This window comes from Ambystoma mexicanum, chromosome 1q (assembly GCF_040938575.1).
Source record: "Ambystoma mexicanum isolate Mex_15411 chromosome 1q, UKY_AmexF1_1, whole genome shotgun sequence".
Taxonomy (NCBI): Eukaryota; Metazoa; Chordata; class Amphibia; order Caudata; family Ambystomatidae; genus Ambystoma; species Ambystoma mexicanum.
The window spans coordinates 65,785,514-65,808,872 of record NC_090922.1 but is presented as its reverse complement, the minus strand read 5'-3'; the positions used below and the strand labels follow the sequence as shown (position 1 = coordinate 65,808,872).

The window sequence follows — 23,359 nt, the reverse complement described above, 5'->3', positions numbered from 1 at the left end:
GTCTCACCACTCGGAGAGGAGGGCACAGCAATGACGTTGCGGGAAGATCTGAAGGGGGAGATGCACACCCTACAATCTAGCATGACCAAAACATTCCAGGATCAATTTTAACTTCTTTGGGCGGATCTTAATGCAGCCATGGGGGAAATAAAACAGGAACTGCGCCAGCAGGGCGAGAGAACAGGCGTCCTGGAGAGAGGGCTACAAGAACTGGATAGGGAAGTGACAGATAACAGTGCAGCAACTGAAAGGCTGGATGTGGCTAAGCGCAACCTGGAAGCGCAAATGGACGATATGGAAAATAGGTCCCGTCGGATCAACATAAGAGTGAAATTGCTTCCTGAAACTGTTCAAGACAAAGATCTAAAAAGAGTGGCCCAGTTGATATTTGCAGAGATCCTGGGAATATCATCCCCAGAGGAAATTGAGCTGGACCGAGTTCACAGAGTGGGCAGAGGGATTCCAGGGCCACAGTCAAGACCCAGGGATGTTCTTGCGCCATTTGCGAGGTATGCCCAAAAGGAGGCAGTCCTCCGGGAAGCGAGGAAACAAGAGCCTATTAAATATCAAGAGCATCGCATAGCATTATTTCAGGACCTCGCGGCCAGCACATTACAAGAGACAACAAATGGCTCCGGTCCTTAAGGCATTGAGCGAAAAGGGATTAAATACAGATGGACATTTCCTTTTGGTCTGGTGTTCGAGTGGGGAGGAGCTCAGAGACGAATTAGCACACTGCAGGAAGGCACGGGCGTACTGAGTCTCGATATTGATGATGCAGCTATGAGCTCGGGTAAGCAAGCGGTAGCGACTGCCCCGGAAGCAAGGCCTTGGGTATGGTCGACAGTGTGAGAGAAGAGAAGGAGGGTGAAGCTAGGTGGCAAACCCTCTGCGGAGAATACTGCGAGCGGACCCGGAGAGGCGAGAAAAGCAGTACAGGAAGGGCCTTAAATTTAAGACTGGTACGAGGGTGGTGGGCCACCAAAGGGTAAAATAGGCAGGGGGGTGGGGGGGGGGGTGGGGAGGGCCCATCCATGAATCAGAAAGGGTGAGTTTACCCGAGGAGGAGGGGGGGGGCACGCCCTTCAGAAGGGAGGAGGGGGGAGAAGGGGGGCGGATGGATGGGGAGGGTGGGCAGCAGGGGGGGCAGGCATGGTTCGAGACACGGGGCTCAAAGGGCGTCTTCACAATGTCGGCGAGTAACAGTGTCTCGGGGGGGGGGGGCGGAATGACAGTATTGTCATATGGGAACTCATACGGGGGAGCTCCCGGGATCTTAGGGCTCTTCGCTGGCTGAGGTTTATTAATTTACTCTTAAGTGGTTAACGGGTTAACGCATAATGTGAGGGGCCTCAATACCCCTTTCAAAAGGAAAAAATTAGAACAATTTACGAGAAAAGAAAACCCGGATATTTTAGGGTTGCAGGAAACGCACCTTAGAACCAAGGATCAGGGACGCCTTAAACTTCGGGGTTTTGACCAGATTCTACATGCATCGGGGGGGTAGCTTTAGCCATTAAAACCTCTGTGGGTCTCAAGATATCAGAGATTATACGAGACAAGGAGGGCAGATACATCTTAGCTATAGGGACTTATCAGGATAGACCGTATACGATAGTAGTCCGAATGTGGGGCAAGAGCAATTTCTGAGGCGGGTCCTGGGAATGATTGAGGAAAAAGCTCAGGGTCACATTATATGGGCGACCTTAACATAGCATGGGAGAGGGATCGGGACAGGTCGAGTCATCTGGGGGGGCGGGGGTTGGAGGGAGCAGTGATGTCAACGGACCTCAAGAATAGGATACGGGAAGCAGGGTTGAGGGATGTCTGGCAGGAGATCAAGGGGGTGGAGGAGGGTTACACTTTCCTGCCGGGAGTCCACGGATCTCAATCCAGGATCGACTATGTCGGGGTGTCCTCGAGCCTGGTGGGTAGGGTACAGGAGGTTGTGACGGGACCCATTGGTATAGCAGATCACAAAGTAGTCGCGATGGTTATGGACTTGGGCCCCAGAGAGAGAGGTGTTTGGTCGTGGAGATACCCGGGTCACCTCCTCAGGGATCCGTTAATTAGGCAGGAAATGGAGGAGAAGATTCGGAACTACTTCTCTATCAACCAGAGGAGAGAGACGAGGGAAGAGATGAGATGGGATGCCATTAAGGCTGCGATGAGGGGGGGAGTTAATTGCGGCAGCGGTAAACAGGGAGAGGCAATTGAAGGCGCTGGAAGTGCAGTTGGAGGAGGAAGTGGAAACAGCGAGACAGAAGGCGGGGGCGACCCCAACAAGGCCTGCTATGAGGGAATACTGCAGGGCGCTAGGACAATTGGAGGTTCTCAGGACCAAAAAAGCAGAGGGGGCTCTCCTGAGGGTACGCCAGAGCAAATAAAGCAGATGCCCTTTGCGCGATTACTAAGAGGGGCGAAGGCTAAAAATGTGATGACACCTCTAAAAACAGCCTCGGGGGACAGAGTTACCGAAGCAGGGGAGATTAGAGAAGCTTTGGCATCTTTCTGTGAAACTCATTATGCATCGCAGAATCCCCGGGATTCCCAGCAGGAGGAATTCTTAGACAAGGTTGAGTTGGAAAGGATCGGGAGGGAAACAGGAGAGATACTCAATGGGGAGATCAGAGAGGAGGTGGTGTGAAGGGTGATGGGGGTTTACCACTGAACAAGGCAAGAGGCCCCGATGGCTATACCGCGGATTTCTATAAAACCTTTGTTAATATTCTGGCCCCACAGTTGACCTACCTTTTTAATACCTTTGGGGAATCAGGGAGAACAACTCCTATGGACCCCTCCTATGGAGGAGGCTAGGTTGACCCTTGTTTTGAAGCCCAATAAGAACCCTGAGGAGCAGACATCCTATAGACCTATCGCACTGATTAACGTCGACGCTAACATTTTTCCGAAGGTGTTGGCGAATAGGCTGGAGGATCTCCTCCCGGGTTTGGTTCACCCTGATCAGGCGGGGTTCTTTAAGGTTCAGCGAACTGCGGACAACATACAAAGGATTGCTCACTTGGTAGAAAAGTGACACAGAACGGACACTCCTGCGGTCCTCCTATCCCTGGACGCAGAAAAAGCTTTTCACCGCGTGGAGTGGTCCTTTTTGTTTAAGGTGATGCGGAAGATGGGTATCGGGGGAAATTTTCTGCATATGGTGCAGGCCAATTACCAGACGCCTAGCTTGAGAATAGCAGTAAATGGGGCTATGTCCAGGCCTTTTGGAGTGAGTAGAGGTACCAAGCAGGGTAGTCCTCTGTCCCCCATGCTTTATGCGATATATCTGGAGCCTCTTTTGCAGGCAATTAGGGAAGCGGAGGGGATAAAGGGCATTTCATTCGGGGGGTTGAACAAAAAGTGGCAGCATTTGCGGACAACCTATTGTTAGCTTTAACGACCCCAGCAGAATCTATTTGGCTAAGTAGGATTCTCTTCGAAACTTTTGGGGAGGCTTCAGGTCTCAGGATTAATTTTAGCAAATCGGAGCTATTGAATTTGACCGTAAAGAGGGAGGAGCGGGAAGCCTTGCGGTAATCTACCCCGTTTATTTGGAGCCCAAACGGAATTAGATATCTTGGTGTGCGAATCACACCAAGGCTGGCAGGCTGGTATCGGGCTAACTACCCTCCCTTGCTAAAGAACATTGAAGGGGACTTTCGCAGGTGAAGGAATCTCCTGATCTCATGGTTGGGCAGGGTGTCGACGGTTAAAATGGTGACTCTACCTCGCCCCATATACCTATTCCAGGCAATTCCCCAGGCGGTCCCACAGGATTTCTTCAAGAAATTGGGATTGCTAACTACAGTCTTTCTGTGGGTTGGGAAAAAGCCACGGGTCAGTAAACAAATATTGTTGGCTCCCAGGCGGAAGGGGGGGTCTAGCAATGCCGAATTTCCAACTGTATTATGAGGCGATGCAATTAAGGGTGGTCAGGGACTGGCTGCGGGAGGGCGAAGTCACACAAAACAAGCAGTGTGTGGCAATGGATAGGGCTGTGGCACAACGCAGCCTTGCAGAGGTTCTCTGGCTCCCGAGGCAGCTAAGACCTGGTCATATATACGAGAGCACCATTACAAGCTTGATGGTGCGGAACTGGGACAAACTGGTTAGGAACAAGGGTATTACGACCTTCCCTTCGCCCTTTACACCCCTGTTTCGCAATGGAGAGTTTACCCCAGGAATGGAAGGAGGGGCCTTTCAGCAATGGGAAGAGGGAGGATGCAGATGCTTGGGCGATATGTTCCGAGGAGGGAAGATACTCTCTTTTTCTCTTTTGAGGATTGTAAAAAGGAGTATGGGGTGGGGGGACGGGGGGGTCAGAGACGCTATGCGCAATTGCGCCACTGGCTCATGAATCCCGTAAATAAGATGACTGCTACAAGGGGGAAAACTCGGTTTGAGGTATTTCTTCTCTCGAACGATGGATCCAAGGGTCTTATATCTAACTTATATAGGATATTAGATGAGACTCCGAACAGGGGCCCTTGGATGTACATGCAAAAGTGGGATCAGATCTTGGGAAGGACAATTGAGCGGGATGAGTGGCAAAGACTTTGGCGGACAATTCCCAAGGTGGCGAAAGCTTCTCAGATCCAGGGAATGTGGTATAAGATTCCGTTTGGGTGGCATTATACACCAGTCAGACTTAGGGAGATATTCCCTAATACCTCTGGGAACTGCTGGAGAGGATGCGGGATGGAGGGTATGGCACAGCACATCTGGTGGGCATGCCCACGCATTAGACCCTTTTGGGTGGAGGTTCAGAGGGCTCAGGAGCAAGCATATGGGCCAGGAGGTAGCAGGACTCCAGAAGAGACCTTACTAGGAGTGGGGAAGCCTGCTGGGGTAGTGGAGTCTAAATCTCAGGAAAAGGCGAGAGTAATTCTAGTTCTGCTGCTATGACAGTAATAGCACAGAGATGGAGAAGTGGGGAGATTCCTCTTTTTCCAAGACTGGTTACGAAAAGTCTGGGACATTGTGTCTCTGGAATGGGCCTCATACGCAAAAGACAACAAGCTACAGTCCTTTTCAGCGGACTGGGAGGAAACCCTGCTCTTTCTAAAAGACGATTTTCGAATCGGATGACGTCCACAGCGCTTACGTCTGTTGGACTTGGGATGAGCGCTTTTGAAGGTCTCACGGAAGTATTGAACCATGGATAAGGTGGAACCCGCTGCAGGGGAGGGGGGAAAGAGTATTGTTGAGATTGTTTACACGAGGCACTAGGAGGTATCTGAACTATGATATTCTCAGCCAACGGACAAAACGAAGTTGCCGCTGCAGGGGGTAGGGGTGGGAGTTTGGAAATGTTCTTTTACTTTGTGTTATAAAACCAATAAAAAAGTTTAAAAAAAAAAAATAGTGTAGGACCAGTCGAACACAAAGCTGGGGCAGAACGCGACGATCTGCGGGTGAAACCTGAATATGTAGGAATATGTAGAAATGTATGAATAGAAGAGACGAACCAGCTTCCAATGCGGTCTGGCCCTGCCCGAGGAGCAAGGTGCAGCAACACAACATGGTTTCCACCGTGGTTCGGCTCACTTCAATGAGCACTGCCATCGGAGTGAAAAACTGTTTCTAATGCGGTGCGGCCAAAAATGAGAAACATTGCTCGACGAACGCAGAGGAGTGTTTGAACGCGGTTTACACTGTGGTCCAACCCGCATGGATAAGCTCTTGCGGTAAAGCGCGTAAGCACAGTTGGGGGCAATTTTCACCGAAGACAGGCCAAGGACAAGCCTGGAACTATAGCTAGATGAGTGCCTGAGGCACGGACAATAAGTTGCCAAAGTAACAGCCACAGCAGCTGTGGAGTCAGTAAACCGCATGACCGCAGCAAAGCGTGCCGACAGAAACCAAGGCTAATGCTAGCCTATGCACTGCAGATGCACAAAGAAGTCGAATACAAGGGGACTGCGGCTGAATGGAAGTGTATATTGGAGGAATATAATTGTAGCAGCTGGATAAGGAAAACACGTACGCTAAAAGTGCCTCCAGGGAGGAACAAGATACCCGAATACCCTGCGAAACTGGAGCAGGTTGCAATGATTCAAGCACTGCCCGGAAGCTGAGACGGTCAGGAAAAAGCTGTTTGGTACATGCGGCCAGTGGGGACTGAAGGAATAGGTGCACACGAGTCACGGGGGGGGGGGGGGAGAGAGTGCCACCACGTACATATCAGGGCTATGTATTGAAGTAGAGCACCACTGCCAGGAGTGCATTGCCTCTATTGGTAAACAAGACACAGATGCATAATGCAGAGCTGGAACAGATTGACCTTATGCGAGCATTGCTTGAAAGGCTGGAGTGACCAGGAATAAGGCTGCTGAGCACATGAGCCCGGCACGGTCTGGAGGAGTTGATTACTGCTGAGAACAGTCAGGTGCCACCCTGTATGAACTAGGACCAAACACCTGTGGAGAGGGAACACTGCAGGGTCACCTGGTTACACCTGGGCACAAAATGGCTGTCGTGCAGTAGCTCTGGGTGTAATTACGCACCCTGGTTGTTGACTAGGTACAGACCCATACGGGAACCAGCATAAAGCAATGGATCGCCCCAAGCAGTCGTAAGCAGCTTGTTGGTGGCAAGTGGGGGCGTCACAAATTCAAGCATTGCTCAAGGACAAAGGGTGCATCAGCACGCAGCGACAGCACGCAGCGACAAGACGCTACTGCACCACTGGAACATCATACCAATCAGCAGCTGTGTTATAACACCAGCAGAAACTAAGGTCCACCTGCTGGAGAGCCGTCTCGTCATGGTTGAGGACTAAGCGAGCAGAGCGACAGTGAAGAGTACAGGTCCCTGACGCAGAAGTGTAATCATGGCATCCAAGCCCCAGAAAGGCAAGGCTAAGCAAGCAACCTACGCTGGATACTTTTGCTAAACCTACTACAGCGGCAGAGAACATTGGTTCAAGGTCCCCTCAAAGAGAGCTTATGCTCGAGAAAGGAGATCAACAAATCCTTGAAGCCACTGCATCCCTGACAGAATCTCGAGGCTAAAATTGACGCCATCAGCATATATGTGAACCTGAACCTGTTAAGACAAGATGTTAGGTCACTCACCGAATGCACAGCAACACTTGAAAAGGCAGTTACGGAAAATTCAAGTGGCCTCAAGGACACCTCTGAAGAAGACAGGGTACTGCAACAAGTGCGTAATCTATAAGACAGAGCTGAAGATGCTGAAGGCAGTGCTAAGCACAACAATGTAAGAATTATTGGGCTCCCGGAAGGAGAAGAAGGAGCGAACCCTGCTACAGCAAGAAATTGGCCCCGACGCCCTCACCCAAGGCTTCACGGTCTAAAGAGCGCATAGATCACTGATGAGGAAACCACCACCTGGGGCTATGCCGAGGACGATAATTGCCCGGGTACTGAACTATCGGGATAGAGAGAAGATACTTGAGCACTTCCGCAAAGGAGGGACGATCCAATGTACGTCTGCCACGATAACTGCATATGCAGATTACACTCTACAAGTGCAGAAGCAACACATGAACTAAATGCAAGTTAAAAAGAGATTGCAAGCATCTAACTTGAAATACATGTTGCTGTATTCGGCCAGACTGAAAGTGATTCACAAAGGGTGCCATTTTCTTTGATAACACAGAAGATGCAGACAAATGGATGGACACGCAGAATCTGCCAACCGGAACAGAAGCCGGTCCGAGAAGCGATGAGTAGATATATGCAGTAGATGACAGCGGCAGATAGCAGAGGTCTGTAAATATAAAGCGAAGCGACAGTGAAACCCTCCCAGATGGGAGCTTCACAAAGGCAGGACTGCAAATGCAGGAGTTCAAGAAGTGGTGCTTATTCAGGAGCGCACTACACAGGAGCGCACTACCCCCCCCCCCCCCCCCCCCAAGTTCGGATTTTGTTTGTTCAGATACTAGCAGTTATGTATGAGCCTACTGCGCCCACGCACCAGGACAGTACCCTGGAACGAAGGCGAGAAGTGGGGATGCCTGTACACAAGGTATTGAGCTGGGCAATTATTGGGAGTGGGGTGGGTAGGGGAGTTGGGGGAGTTAGTCGGGAGTTAGCCTATGAGTACACACTGTATATACTGAACTTGGACACCGGTCTGCTGATAGGAGTCAGAATTTTCAAGTACAATGGGGGAACTTAGAATTGCATCCTGGAATGTCAGGGGCATTAACAGTTATATTAAACGTAATAGAATGTTGACTTACCTGATGCGGCAGAAAATCAATATTGCACTCCTGCAGGAGACTCACCTCACAAAAGAGAGACAGACTGCACTTGCCAAGAAATGGACAGGCGCGACACTAGATTTATCATAATATATAGGAGGAAACCCGGTAGACAACTGTCCAACAAGACAGTTGTCAGAGTCTGTTCAGTCTAGATCCAGACTGAATTGCCATACTCTGCTTATGCTAGAGGTGCACTAATATGTGTGGCACTGTCGATACCTTTGAGGGTGCTTGACACCTTCCAAGATAAAGAGGGCAGAATGTTCGTGTTGCGAGGGCGGGTTGAACACAGAATTCTGTATAATCAACACATATGCACCAAACCAAGAGACTGCAGATTACTTTCGTATGTTATATCCATTAATTAGTCCTCATAGAGATGGTACATTGATATGGGGAGGTGACTTTAATTGTACGCTTAACCCTATACTGGACAGGTCTGATCATAAATTCAAGCACCCAGCCCCCTCCACCAAAGCCCTACGCACACTGTTGCAAGCATTTAAGCTCTCAGACATATGGCGGAGTCTACATCCGTAGTCCGGTCGATATGCACATTATGCTGCTGAATTCGAGGGGGTGGAATATAAAGTACAAGTTTTGTCAGATCATGCCCTGGTTACATGGCGAGTTTCCTCCTCACCCCTAAGAGCATGTACCCCAGCTAAAAGAAGGGGCGCATGATTATTTTACGCACAATACACAAAGTGTGGCGTCAGCGGGCACGTTATGGGAAGCCTTCAAGGTGGTGATCAGAGGAGGGCAATTGCCAAGGCAAATGGGGTTCAGGCCGCAACAGAGAATGACTTGCGCAAGGCGGAAATTAATTTAGAAGCCATAAATAGTCAGAGTGATCTCCCAAGCGGGAGTGCTTCTGAGGCTGTTGCCCTGCAGCAGGAGTGTTTAGCACACTGGGATAGATTAGGTAAATTGAGTTATAGGAGATATGTGGAATAGCAGCACCCTGAAGGAGATAAACCTGGGCGCTTGCTAGCCTGGTTATATAAAAGCGAGACGGAGTACAGCATGATTCGAACAATAACGGCAAAGAACGCTGAGACCTGTGAGACACAACAAGACATAAACTAATGTTTCTGTGAGAAGGCTTCGGGGATTTCCTCTGTAACTGTGAACGCTCGATCTAACGAGCTATATATTGGTTACGGCCATTACGGCACGGACACATTCTCTGAATGTGACATCAGCGTGATACTTACAACGTCCTGTTCTTTGTGGGATTACCCATCATTGACTTTTTTGATATATTTGATTTGCTCATGCCGTGAAAACGACCTGCGTGTCGAAACACGTGTCGGCTGTTCCAGCTACAATTAAAGCATCAAACTGTACTACTAGTGTCCCTTATTTACATAGTGTTTAGCGCATCTCCACCTCAACCCCCCTTTTCTGTATACGATTTTCAGGATGGAAAGATACTGACCACTCTGATGGCTAACAGATTGAAGCCAGTCATTCACAAACTCATACACTTAGATCAGTCAGGTTATGACCCAAACAGGAACATCACATCTAAAACGGTTGCACCACGTCATCAATCACACCCAAGACAGCACCCAGCTCCTGGCGGTAACCTCGCCATATGCAGTCAAAGCTTTTGACTCAGTCAGGTGGCCATGGCTGCTAGCAGTGCTGAAAGGTTTCGTATTGGCCCTACATGTATTAAAATGGGTGAAGCTACTATACAGTAATCAGGTGGCTACAGTTAAAACAGGAAACACAATATCTGAACAGGAGTTAAGCAAGGGCACCAGGCAGGGCTGCCCTTGGTCCCCTAGGTTATTTATATTGCCTTAGAGTCGTTAGCGGTATACTTACGGAAAGAATATCATGAGGCTGGCATCAGAATACGGATTAACACACACCTGATCTCCTTGTATGCAGATGATATGCTTCTTTACCTAAAACAACCGGAGATGAATTTACAAGACATATTGGATGTGGTTGAAAGCTATTCAGACCTCTCTGGGATTACAATAAATACACAGAAGTCAAGCTTAAGTCCCCAGGGGTCGTTACCAGTGTTGCCGATTAAATGGGAAACAGACATTTCAATACCTGGGAGTTGACATTTACCATAATGCTAAAGTAGAACATGCAGTGAATAAAAGAGAACTCGAGAATTAAATTTTGGACCAAGCTGCCGCTTCCGTTAATGGGGAGGGCCGTGTTGTTGAAAACGGTAGTGCTTCCAAGGCTGCTTCATTATTTCACCAACGTCCCATAGAATATACCCAGGGCCTTTTTTAAAGACACTAAACACCATTTGCCAGAGTTTCCTATGGCACAATTCGAGGTGTAGATTATATTGCAGGAGAAATTGCAGAGACCATACAAACAAGGTGGGATAAAAGTGCAGGATTTTGAGGGGTATTTTGTGGTGTGCCAATTACTGTTTGCCACATATTGGCTGGCTGATGAACGGACCCAAGTTACTACAACCAGCATGCACCCCATTCTTTCTAAAGGAGATGGTGTGGACCAAGGTACCACATGATCCCAAGCCCCCTCTGTTGCTGAAGCTAGGCATGATGATGTGGCAGAGAGCCTGCTGCTTTTTGGGCAAAGCCACACCCTATTCTCCCCAGATCCCATTAGTGACACTAAAGAGCGAAGATGCGCAGCTGAGGCTGAATGTCTGGAAATATAGCGAGCCTAGAGGGGTGGTGAAATTGGGCGATTTACTGAAGGAAAGACGGTCGAAGACCTTCAACAAGGTCGCTGCAGAATCAGGAGTACGGGTAGGGCAACATATAACCCACGCCTGACGTCTACATAGACTGAAATTTAAATGGCCAGGGACGGAGGGAGTATAGAAACACTCCATGATATCTCTGAAGGGGGACACACAGTATCCAGGCTATTTGAGATTCTGATGACAAATCCAAATCCAGGTAGCAAACTAATACAAATTAAACAATGTTGGGAAGTAAATTTGAAGAGCAATTACCAGATGACGTTTGGAGAAGGACCATGGGGGGGGGGGGGGGAAATCACAAGACAGTGCCCAGGAATGCAAAGCTACAATTGATCCAATTATATGGTGATCAGAGCATATTTAACTCAGAAGAAAATCACACAATTCAGTAAGGCAACAGAACAAGCTTGTCCAAAATGTGGCTTGATCAATGCAGACCTGATCCATTGTTTTGGGCCCGCCGCGGAAATACGCCTATTTTGGGAGGATGTGGCCCAGACCCTAGCTAGGATCGGCCTATCGGCAGATACGGTCTCCCCCAAGGCGTGCCTGCTAGGTATTTTCCCAAGACCAAAGCGGACAAGACACGTTAGTAAATTGAGAGACTTAGCGTACATCTAGATGAAACGCAGGATAGCAATGAGGTGGAAAGCACGTAAAGGTCCAGCTATAGGAGTGTGGTTCAAGGACCTCCAGAAATGGTCACTGGCAGAAACGGGTGTGTGGCAAGAAGGATCCTGCAAGGTCAAGAGGAGCAGAACACTAATTTAATGGTCTGGAAACAAATGATACAAGATCCGATGCCCCCCAGCACACAGCGACACTCAGACTTAGATACACGCACCATCACAAACGGCGGAATAGGGTGGTGCTGAGAAGTTCAAGCAGGTTATTACATACACAGATATCCAATTCAAGTGGAATAGGCTGTGGGGCGTGGGGAGGGTTGAGCAGATGTACAAAGTGATGTGTCATTGGATGTCATTTACAAAGTCTGTATGTTATTTTGTTTGAAAAAATGAATACAATTTAAAAAACAAACAAAAAAAAATGCACATTTCCCAAATATACTAATTGTTCAGTTGGGCTTTTAATGGACGAGGACAACTCCCACAAGTGACACTTGTGTCTGTTAAGATGGATTTCTGAACTCTGACCTGGTGGGCAGAGGTTCAGAAGGCCAGCCTAGTTTCTTTGAACACGGTAACCTTCTGGACAAGCCAGACCAATCAAGGTAGCATTGGCGGCGGTCAAGACTAGGTCTCAGGAGGGGTGAGGGTGATCGAAAGCCCAAAATGAGCACACACAGCAAGGACACTACAAATTACTCTCAATCGGGTGTATATCAAAAATACATATACATTTACTAAAGGCCTTTTAAATAAAACACAGGCAAAGATCAATGGCAATACTTAAACCCACACAACACTACAATAAAACATATATACAGTTACAGTTGGCCTAAAGGAATGGCACACAGTAAGGGTCCACAACCTGTAAGGGAAAGGGGGGGGGGGTGTCAAACAGTGCAAAATACTCTAGGCAGTTCTTCACAGTCCAATTCCTAAGAAGAGTGGAGCCTTATGCTCAAATGTACTTTCGGATGCAGATGCACGCGATCGTGCAGTTGGGCAAAAAAGGGGTCTCTTGCAAGGGCTATAGCAACTCAGGAAGGCAAGTGAGGCGGTGAAGAATAAGTTCCCACTGTTCAAAGAGGGTCTCCCCAAGAGGGCAGAACAGGTTCCAAGAGTTGGGAATAGGACGGTAGCACAGACTACCTGGAGAAAGGTGAGTGGTCCTCAGGGGACACATTGGTGTGTAAAAATGAATGGATGCGCCAGGAGCCACCGGTAAGGGTTGGAAGTACTCACTGGCCCAAGTTGCACTCCGGACCAAAGTTCGGCAGTCGAGTCCACTTTGGTTGCGGATTCAAATGCTGCAATTGTGCGGCTCTGTGGCTTTCAGCGGCTGAGTTGCAGGGACGATTCTGTGGCAGGACAGTGACGATTACTCCTCTCCTGGTAAAGGGATCAGCTGGATTTCACTGCAGCACATCCCAGGGCAAAGAGGGCACAGCAGCAGCGCACCCTCGAAATTAGTCACCACGGCTGGGCAACACAGAACTGCATGCACTCTGGTTCAGGCGTACTCTCCTAATTCCAGACCTAGGGTGGCTAGGTGTACGAAACTCGGCAGGAGAGTGCCTTTGACCCAGTGCTTATGATCAGCAAATATGAAGGGTTAATTTGAGGCGGCGGTTCCAGAGCAAAGGTCCTGTGCAAGCTGGTCAGTTCGCTGGTTGGCCCAGGAACGCTTCAGAGAAGGCTTGCTTTCTGGTTAAGGTGGAGGTGCCGTGAATAGTTGGACTTCAGTTTGATCAGAGGAAGAGGGGTCCTGCAGGACAACAGCGGGCTCAGGGTGCCAAACCTACCACCGGTTCCTCGACTCTGCTTCTTGGTTTTCAGGATGCTTGGATCCTATCGTAGGTTCAGTGAGACTTCAAGAGATCGACCTGGTATGGGTGTATAAGCCTTCTCTTATCCAGAATCTCCTTCAAGCCAAAATAAAGACGAGCCAATGGGAGATCTGCTCACATACAGGCACACCAGACATGGACCAATCACAGACCATGGTGGTCCCAGTCATTCCCAGCACACCAGACTCTCTGGCACCCAGGATATGTATTGGAACTAGACAGTTCAGCCCACATCCTGGAGACACACACACAAGGCATACAGAAGCCTGTGAAAGCTCATGACCAAATAAGGACTGCTCCTGGTCGGCTCGACCTGGGGAAGGGAAAGGGACAAGATGGCGAAAGGACAGGACAAAGAACCTCATGGCATGGCCATTTTGGAGCCAGTCCACCTTCCAGTGCCAACCGCGGTAAAAGTGGTTTACATACCAAGAAAGGGTTACAAATATGCGACAGTAAAAGCTGCCACCAGCCCTGTCCAAGGCACATCTGTACTTCTGCCAAAAAATCCTTGGAGGGAGTCAAGGGCCTTGAAAACGAAAGGAAGATCCCAGCACACTGTAAAGGTACTTTGTGCACTGGTAACATGTTGCAGAAAAGTTGCAACAATGGAAAGACCTAAAGGGAAACAAAATGTCCTAGTACTGACTGTCTTTAAAGGAATATCAGTTTCCCCATAACAAAGTGAGCGAAACCCCAGCGGAGTGCAGCAGAAGACTGTGCTCCACTGGCAAAAGCAAGGCTAAGCTTCTCAGACAACAGCAAAAAGTTGGGGGGGGGGGGGGGGAGTGGTGCACAACTAGAGGGAAGATTAAACATAAATGGGAATCTTTCCTAACAGTGCCCACTTGATAATTTGACATCTATGCATTATCGCCTAAAAGAAGATGCAGATGGCCACAAGAAGAGGGTTATTCATTACCCCCATGTGCTTGGTTAGAGGCTGATAGAAGGTTTGGCTGCAGCCGCAGCCCCGTAAAACACGTTTTCAAATGCAGAGTCTTCAGTGAAACACAAGTGCCATTTTCGCAGCTTCAGACATCTCTGGGAAGGGCTAAGCTTCAGCCTCCCCAAACCCATGGCTGTCGCTGCTGCGCTTTAAGTGGGCCGGGGCCGGGCCCCGGCAGTCTCCAAAAAGTGGGGCTGAGCTGGGGCCCTGCCGGGGACCCCGGTCCCACACAACATTGGCGGGACGCATTATCCCGCTGCGGCTGCAGCCGCAACAGGAGATGCGCCCACCATTTTAATGTCAGGCGAGCTGACAGAAGTGCAAGGCAGCCACAGCGACGCTGTGACTGGCTGGCACTTCTGTCAGTCACTGTAAAATCCTATGGTGACCCCTCGGTTCACCAAAGGAAGTTAGAGTGCCTTTGTTTCCCCAGGTCGTGAGGCGTCTTTCACCCTCGGCGAACCTGGGGATTCCTGTGTTTCTGTCTTTATAAAAGATGGGTTGAAAAGTAAACGATTCAATCCATCTTTTATAAAGCTTTGCTCACGGACAAAGACGCCTTGGGCTTTGTCCGTCGTCAAAGCTTTATAAAAGATGGTTTGAATTGTGTACTTTTCAAGCCATCTTTTATAAACAGAGAACTGTTAAAAAAAAGATGGTTTGAAAAGTATACAAACAATAAGGTACGCACACAAATAGATAGATGGTTTGAAAAGTATATAAACAATAAGGTACGCACACAAATAGATAAATGTTATATATCTGTGTGCATACCTTACAAGTCATCTTTTATAAACATAGAAATATGTTATATATTTCTGTTTATAAAAGATGGCTTGCATACTATACAAACCATAGTAAGGTAAGAATACAAATATATAAATGGTTACATGCTTTATATATTTATTTGCGTGACTTACTATGGTTTGTGTACTTTGTTAGGCCACGCCCATCACACACGCCACGCCCCCAAACGAGGGCCCCCCTCCTCGAGTTTGTACCACACTTAAAGCCCTGTTGCCGCCTTAGATGATGATGCTCACCCTCCCTTGTTCAATGCTGTCTGAGCCTTAACTGGTATCCTCCTCTAGTGGCATATTTCACACGCCCCCAAAAAACAAACGCTTATCCATTGACTTAAATCACATTAGTCTCTAAAAGTTTGAAAGGTAAATATAAGCTATCCACCACAAACTCCCAAACACGCCCCTCACATTATCGTCCAACCTGCATCCCTCCTGGAATCCAGGAAGCTTTCCCAGCAAGCTGGACACGCCAGCCTCCACCAGCCCGAAGCGGCGGTAAATGTCCTCCGTACATTCTGCAGTGCGGATGAAGGTCTTGTAGTTGCGAAAGGCTAGTTCCCGGGTCTGCTGCAGAATTTGAGCCCGCTCTTCTCGCAATCGCTCAGGCTCCCGGCCCAGCCGCTCCACCCCGCACCCGCTTAGCTCCAAAAGGTAGGCTGCGAAGTCCGGCTGATCCCGCCAACTGTCCGGGAAGCTTTCACGAAAAATCGATGCCAAGATGCTCTCATCCTCCACGTCCACCAACGCCATTTTGGAAGTGTCAAAAATGTAACAGAACTAGGAAGTAGAGATTCAGCCAATAGCATCGAGCGAACGGAAACATCATACTGTATATGTCAACAAAGTAGACAGAAACACTAGAACGGCCATTCGTATCCAATCATAATGAACAGAGCAAGAGGCCAGGCCATCTTGGTGAGCCATACCACCAGAATGGAAGCAGGCAGAAGCGCAGCTTCTGGCAATTCCTATTTAAAAGCTAAACACAAAAGAGCAAGAAATGAATCTATCTGGATGCTGTCAATGGTTCTGTAGCGAGACCGCAGGTTTCATATTATGCATTAACTTCTTTACTTCTCAAACAGCAGCAACAAAAAACAACATGTTTTAAACATTTGAGCATTTTACAAACATGACCACACAAAAGTTAACCCTCTAACAGTGAGGATCCCAGTCCAAAATGGCAACCATGCTTTTCTCCACCATTGAGGGTCTGAGCCCCCTTATAAAGTCCTGTGCACATAGTACCTTGTACTCAGAGACCCTGTGGATATCGTCTGAAGCTCCACTCTTCACAAGGATAGCTGACCTTCACAGAGAACTCTACATCGGGATGTTGGACGAACATCTAGCAAAGCTGAGTAAGAACTTCTGCCAAGGACTAGATCGGAACCCGAACCCTCTGATCAGAAGACTTGCTGCCACCAGTACAAACCCTTTCTGCAGTAGCGGCCCATCACGGCGAAGACCCTGTGAAGCCAGCCCTACTGTGACAAGTCCACACAGACCTTGAAGAATCCTAACCCACAACTACGTACTCAACCCGAGAAGATGGAGTAATGAGGCTCAAGCCTCGGTATCCAAAAATCACAGCTGATGGATAAAATCAGCAAGAAGAAGGCAGCCCATGTACTCTTCTTCGCTGATCTTCCAGCAGATAAGTGTTTCTTTTCTACTGCCCGAGCATGTTGTAATGAGATATTTGTCATGTATACTTAGTTTCAGGGTGGAATTGTTCAGTGTAACTTTGTAACAAGTGATTGTTCTCTTGGGCAAGTGTGAAAAAACACAGGAGTGTTTTCATTGTCTGAAAGGCATTCGCTTGTGAGCGGCGCAACGTCATTCTTACTCTTGCGCCAATGGTCTCATCACGCTTGGAGACGGCATGTGTGTCTGGGCAAAGGCCCAAATGGTATTTTACCTCTCACGCCTGATGGAGCACAGTGCCTGCTTGGCACGAGTGGAGCGGCATGTGCCCTGAAAGAGCCAGAGTGCTCTGGGGGAATATTAACACCATGACGTGTTCTGTCGCAGGCCTGCTTGACCTTTCCTCTTGCCTCAGAAGCTTGGCTGTGGCCTACTGAGGCGAGAGAAGCCTCTGCTCGAGGGTTGATATTACAACTGTCATTTTTCCTCCTTATTGTTCCCTGGGTTGTATAGTGTATGTCAATTCCTGGAGGTGGGGGCTTGGTAGCTAACAGTGTCCTAGTGGAAGATGGTAGTTCTTCTGAAGGTGTCCATAGTAGACAGCTACAGGTGGGTGTTGGGCCACAGGAGACTAGTAGGGAGATTTGTAGGGTGGTCCAGTAGTCCATTGATGGAGCCCTTTGGGACCTTAATACCTCGTAAGCCTCAGCGTTTGACCGCCTTATTGCAGGTATCAAAGATTACCATACAGGTAATTCTGCCGCGCCAGAAGGCTCCTCCGGGATTAAAGCTATTCCTCAGGGGTGTGGAAAAGGTGGTTGGGACGGATGAGCCTAAGGATAACTCTAATTCCTCATGCCGGAAAAGGCATATGGCTAAGGAAAGGGTTATCTCGTGTTCCTCCTCGTCCTCAGATGAGCCCAGTCCCAAGAGGAAGAGACTGAAACAGAGGGAGGTTAAAAAGAGTAGGGGCTGCTCACGGATATAACAGGGGAGCCCTTTTTTGACCCTAGTAGAATTCAGCGGCCTCACTCAGTGGAGTGGCGTTTGAGTCTGTGGGGGCTTTCATGAGGCATTATATTAGAAAGCCTATGGAGAAGGAGGCCTGCAATAAGCTAAAGGTGGAGTGTCCATGACCCTGTCTCCCAGATAAGGTGGCTGATACTCCAAAGGTAGACCAGTCTATGGTCGTTTTGGGAAAGATCCTCGTGAGGGCATAGACAAGGCCCTGCATGCTTTTCAGGATAAGTTGTTGGATGTCTTGGTGCCCCTCACACAGATTTATGACATGCTGGAGGAGAGTGTAGCATTAGAGACCCCCGTGGATGTGGATGTGGAAGTCCTCAGGGGCTGGGTTCAGAAATGTGTATGCCTCCTAGGCAATGCAAGTACCACCTTGACCACTGAGTGTAGGAAGGCTTTGCTGATACATCTGGACCCTAAGTTAGCGGATATGGCACAATCCGAATCGGGGCCCAGAGCTCACAGGTTATTGTTTGGGTGCAGGTTTGTTACTTTTTCCACACTTTTACAGCCTTGGATAAGGCTCACATCAATATCAAAAAAGTCCTGTTGCCTGGAGTTTTTCCCAGGGTGGGAAGAGGTACAGCCTGCTCCTCTAGCCATCCCTTTCAGGGCTCCGTACAGTTTGCTGCCAAAGGCATGTGAGCAAAGTCGTTTGCGGCCAGGGGCTCATAGATGTCTTCTTCCTCCAGCGAGGAAACCAGTGGAGGGGTCATGTCGCCAGAGGGGCAGGTCATGGCAGATCTGCAGCAGGTGAACAGTTTGTGTTTGAGCGTTTCTTCCCAGGGAGAGCTTGGGGGACAGATAGCTCATATTGTTCCCAACTGGCCTGCTCCGACTTCAGACGTATGGGTTCTGCAGACTGTGTCTGGGTTACGGATAGAATTTTACTTCCCTCACAGTCAGTATGTTCTTCCTTGTTTGCTAGATGTCAGTCAGGAGAAACAGGACCTGGTGGACAAGGAGGTTCAGGGCCTCATTTACAAGGGGGCTGTAGTTCCCTCCTCTTATCTTTACTTTCCCTTCCTTCGCTCAATTTTCCTGGTGCCAAAGCCGGACGGGGGATTCGGCACAGTGATAAACCTAAAAGCCCTCAATGTCTTGGTAGTGTATCACCATTTGAAAATGGAGGGATTCATGTTCTCAGGGATTCTCTTCTTCCTGGAGATTGGATGTGCAAAATAGATCTCAAGGACGCCTATCTGGTTGTTCCAAATTATCCTCCCCATCAGGATTATCTGCAGTTTCAATGGCAGGATTTCTGCTGGCAATTCGCCTCCCTCCCATTCGGGCTAGCCTCGGCTCTGTGGTACTTTACAAAGCTTTTATGCCAAGTGATGGCTTTCTTGTGGACGAGGGGAGTAAGGATCATAATTTACATGGACGACATGCTCCTGCTGGTGCAACAGTGTGAGTTGCTACAGGATCATTTCCAGTTGGCTGTTTCTCTACTGCAGGATCTGGGGTTTGTCATCAACCTAGACAAGTCTGTGCTTGTGCCTTCACAATGCATCCGATTTCTGGGCTTTGTTATTGATTCTCAGTTGTGCCAACTTCTTCTTCCCCTCAAAAGAATTCAGGGTATTCGCAGTCAGATCAAGTCTATGTTAAAGCAGGGGCCTTTATCCTTCCGGGTTCTAGCAAGGGTCAATGGAATGTTATCAGCCTCTATCCATGCCCTTTTTCCAGGTCCATTACATTACTGCGCTGAAAGATTGAAGATCAGTCATTTAGGAAAGGGGTTGCCATACTCACAGATTGTGAGGCTTTCCAGGCGAGCTCCAGTGGTGGCTCAAGCACATGCAAGCCTGGAATGGGTGAGCTATTTTTGGTCTTACTCCTGATTTGTTGTTGGAATAATACTCCAGTCTGTCAGGCAGGGTGGCAAGACAGCAGGAGGTCTGCATAAACAGATAGCGGTCTGTTCAGGACAGGTCTCTTCATATAAATTGTCTTGAGTTCCTGGCAGGATCGTTTGCTGTGAAGAATTTAGTCAAGGACAGGGTGAATTGTTGTATTCTCCTGAGAATGGACATCTCAGCAGTACGTTACATCTACAAGCTGGGGGGAATGCGGTCCAAAGGTCTGGTGGAGTTAGCTCAGGATTTTTGTCTCAACAAGGGAATAATGCAACAGCCAGAATATCTTCCGGGTCCAGTCAACACAGTAGCGGATTGGAATTCCAGGTTTCTCTGGGATGCAATCAATTGAAAGCTAAACGCAGAAATGTTTCATCTCCTGGCAGAGGTGTGGGGTTCATTCCTCACCGATCACTTTGCCTCTCGCCTCAATTGCCAGGTGTCTTGGTCTTTCAGTTGGCGCCCCAATCCGGAGGCTCTCGCAGTAGACGCTTTTCTCCAGGACTGGAGGTACCTCAGGGGTTATGTATTTCCCAGTTTTCTCTCATTCCTCAGGTTCTTTTTCAGGTGCACAGGCAGCAGGTGTCTCTGGTGCTGCTCACCCCGTTCTGGCCGACCCAGGTGTGGTTTACAGCCCTGTTGGAGCTAGCGGTGAATGTGCCTCGCCTGCTTCAGTCGTTCCCCCTTCTTCTCACAGACCCTGCGGGAGGCCATCACAAGCTAGTTCTGCAGGGGCAGCTGCCTCTCATTGCTTGGAAGATTTCTGCGATTCCTGGGCATTCTCAGGGCTTTCGGGAGACGCTTTCCAAGTTCTCAGGGACTCATGGTCTAGATCCACTCAGGTTTCTTACTCTTCTGCGTGGGCGCACTGGGTGGGCTGGTGCGTGGACAGGGTTGTCGATCCTCTGGTAGAAGTCGTCAATTTTTTGGTGATGTTGTTTAAGGAGGGGAAGCTGGATAGGACGGTTAATAATTTCTGGTCTACAATTTCAGCTTGACAGGCGCTAGTTAAAGGGAAACCGGCAGGAAAGCATTTCCTAAAACAAGAAGGCTTTGCGGTCCATTACAATCTGAGCCCCATCTAAAGATAAGTGTTCCACCTTTTGGGATGTCAATTTAGTTTGCCGCTTGTTTCAGTCTTGGTCAAATAAAGAGGTGTTGTCACACCAGCAGCTATCAGCGAAATTAGCTGTTGTTGTGTTTAATTTCCATCAAAAGAGTGTCAAATGTGAAGGCATTGTATGTGGAAAATAAAGTATACTCTGCTGAAGGTGTTACATTCCATCCTTTGTTACTCGTAGGACCAAGAATGTCACCGGCCTCGGTTTCTTATCCCTCTTTCCAAGAGTATTAGATATTATGTGTGGTTAACTGTTTGCAGTGTTATGAACGTATGACAGTTTACCGACATCCTTCTACCTCTCAGCTTTAGTCATTTTTATTTTAACCATGTTCAATGTTAGTGATACTTTAGGCTGTGTTCGATAATATGTAATCTATGCAGGGTTTTTGCTAATGGTGTATTTATTGTTTAATTTTGTGTACAGTTTGGAAATAAAACCAATCACGATAAAAAAAAAGAAACAGCATATTACTGGTTTTTATCCTAACAAATGGAGTCGCGTAACCCAAATTGTAGGTGGGTGGCTGCCTGTGAGCCCTGGCCTGCGAGCCCTTCTGAGGCCCACCCCAAACTCCTCACATGATGCACAGACCACACCAAACTTGATGGCCGGCCTATCTGGGTGACCAAGCATGTGCAATACGCATGGTGATCATGATGCTAAAAGGGGCAAGCAGCACTAGGGGAAAGGTGTAAGGTTTTAAATCAAACCTTCTATCTTTCCCCTATCTTTGAAAAAAAGGCGGGGCACCTTGAAGGCAAATTTACCAGCCACCATTGTCCATGTTACTATATGCGAGACAGCTTCTGGTGCCAGGGGGTGGAGCGTAGTTTCTGAGTGGGTATTAGTCTTGTAAACAATTACTAATCACCCTCACTATCTTGAGCGGGGCTTTAGATTCTATTAAAGACATGGAGGCGAGTATTATGCATCAGTTTCTTTACTCATCAAGCAACAAAGAAAAAATATAATAGACAAAACTTTTATGTGTAACATTAACAGTTTAAAAAATAAACATAAACTGGCAGCCGCTCCCAGGTGAGGGTCATGACCTCAGCCCACCCAACCATGATGGACCCCAGCACATAAAAGTCAGTGCCGTCAGTCTCTCATGCTCGGTAGAAGATGTTCAGAAACCCACAATGCAACTCGCCGTCCAACTCTGCAGCGTAGGAGGGGAATCTGACCTCTTTTACCACTCTGACTGGTCTTGTTAACCAGTATGAGGCTAAATCCAAAGCAGTGTCCTGAAACTGTCTATTCCTAACTTATCAGCACCCATGTCAAGCCGAGCTTTACAATTTGGATTTCCGTTTTTCCATTGGTATCTGAGGGAAGATAAAAGAAAGCACAGTGGGTGACAATATTTAGCTCGACCTTCACAACTACAGTAGGCAACACAAGGTAAAATCTCTGTATCTTATAACCCCTCTGGGAACCCTCAGGGGGAAGGAACAGTAATATCTATTATGGCTGCTGTGCTAAGTCAGAAGAAGGAGACAGACCAATTTTTGTCATTTTAAGTTTCTTTATTTAAATAATAAGAACATAATGCCTTACTATTCCTACACTATGGGGCTCCCTACCTAACCAACCTAATTAAGGTACGCGTCCTCTATAGTGAAGTCCAAAAGTAAATAGTATATCCTACATCAAACTCTAAACTGTTCTGTCTCTACCACTATGAAAAAAGAAAAAAAAGATCAGGCGAATGACTCCCTTCTCCTCGAAACCGTCCCTGGGTTTTAATATGCCATCCTCAGATATTGCTGGACTATTTCTTGAAGTAACCAATGTAGTTCCTGTAAGGGACTTTTCCCAGTATCTCTTTCCCATACTTGTTTTCTGGTTAGACATCTCCTCTGTAGTCTTGTAGGCATTAGGAATCCTGGGTAAAAGTCTCTTTTCAGTGTCTCTGAATGTCCTTCTCTTCCTAGTTCCAACAGGGACATTAACTCCCTCTTGGTATCCTTCTTATTCTTAATGTTATTCTGTTTATCAGTTCTTTGTTTATCAGACAATGAGTGTCCTATTCCCCTTCTTCGAACTCACTGTCTTCTATGTGTCCTTTCTTACTCTCAAACCACTTACTGGGATGAGAAGGCTGAGTGCCCGGGTATTCATTACTCTTCTTAACTTCGGCCCAAGTACTGCGACAATTAGGATGGCAGCACTCTCTATTGCTGTGGTCTCTCCCAGGTCTCCCACTATCACCGTTACCTTTTTTCATAGGGGTTGGCATCACCGGGCCTGTTCTTGGGAGCAGGACATCATACGACGTCCAAGCGACATGCTTTCTCATTCCGTTAGGGTCTTCTATCTGCGGCTTCCAGGCTTCAACCGTCTCAGTGCACTTGTCAGACCCACTGGTCCACACCTCCAGGGTCAGGCCACCGCTCTCGCCTGCTTCTTCCTCGTGGGGTTTCCTTCCCCTCTGCTCGTCAGTCTCGGTCTCTTTTGAGGTGTCTGGTTAGCAGCACCTTCTTCATTCCTCCGAGGGAGGTTTGATCGACCCTGAGTTTC

The 23,359-nt window shown here is 48.2% G+C and overlaps 1 protein-coding gene across 6 annotated transcripts in view; it reads right to left on the bottom strand.

Moving 5' to 3' along the window:
* COG8 (component of oligomeric golgi complex 8) overlaps window positions 1-23,359 on the bottom strand; it is a 293,499-nt gene that overhangs the window by 211,310 nt on the left and 58,830 nt on the right. The window contains exons 1-2 of one of the 6 annotated variants that reach the window (XM_069635527.1): window positions 15,592-15,967; window positions 10,073-10,155 (exon numbers count right to left, since the gene is read on the bottom strand). The exons of 1 other annotated variant lie outside the window; for it this stretch is intronic. In XM_069635527.1, the coding sequence (XP_069491628.1) occupies window positions 10,073-10,155; window positions 15,592-15,933 (425 nt within the window). In that variant the 5' untranslated portion in view covers window positions 15,934-15,967. Of the gene's footprint in view, window positions 1-10,072; window positions 10,156-15,591; window positions 15,988-23,359 lie in introns of those variants that run through there. 4 more of the 6 variants (XM_069635530.1, XM_069635528.1, XM_069635533.1 and 1 more) reach the window with 4 other exon arrangements.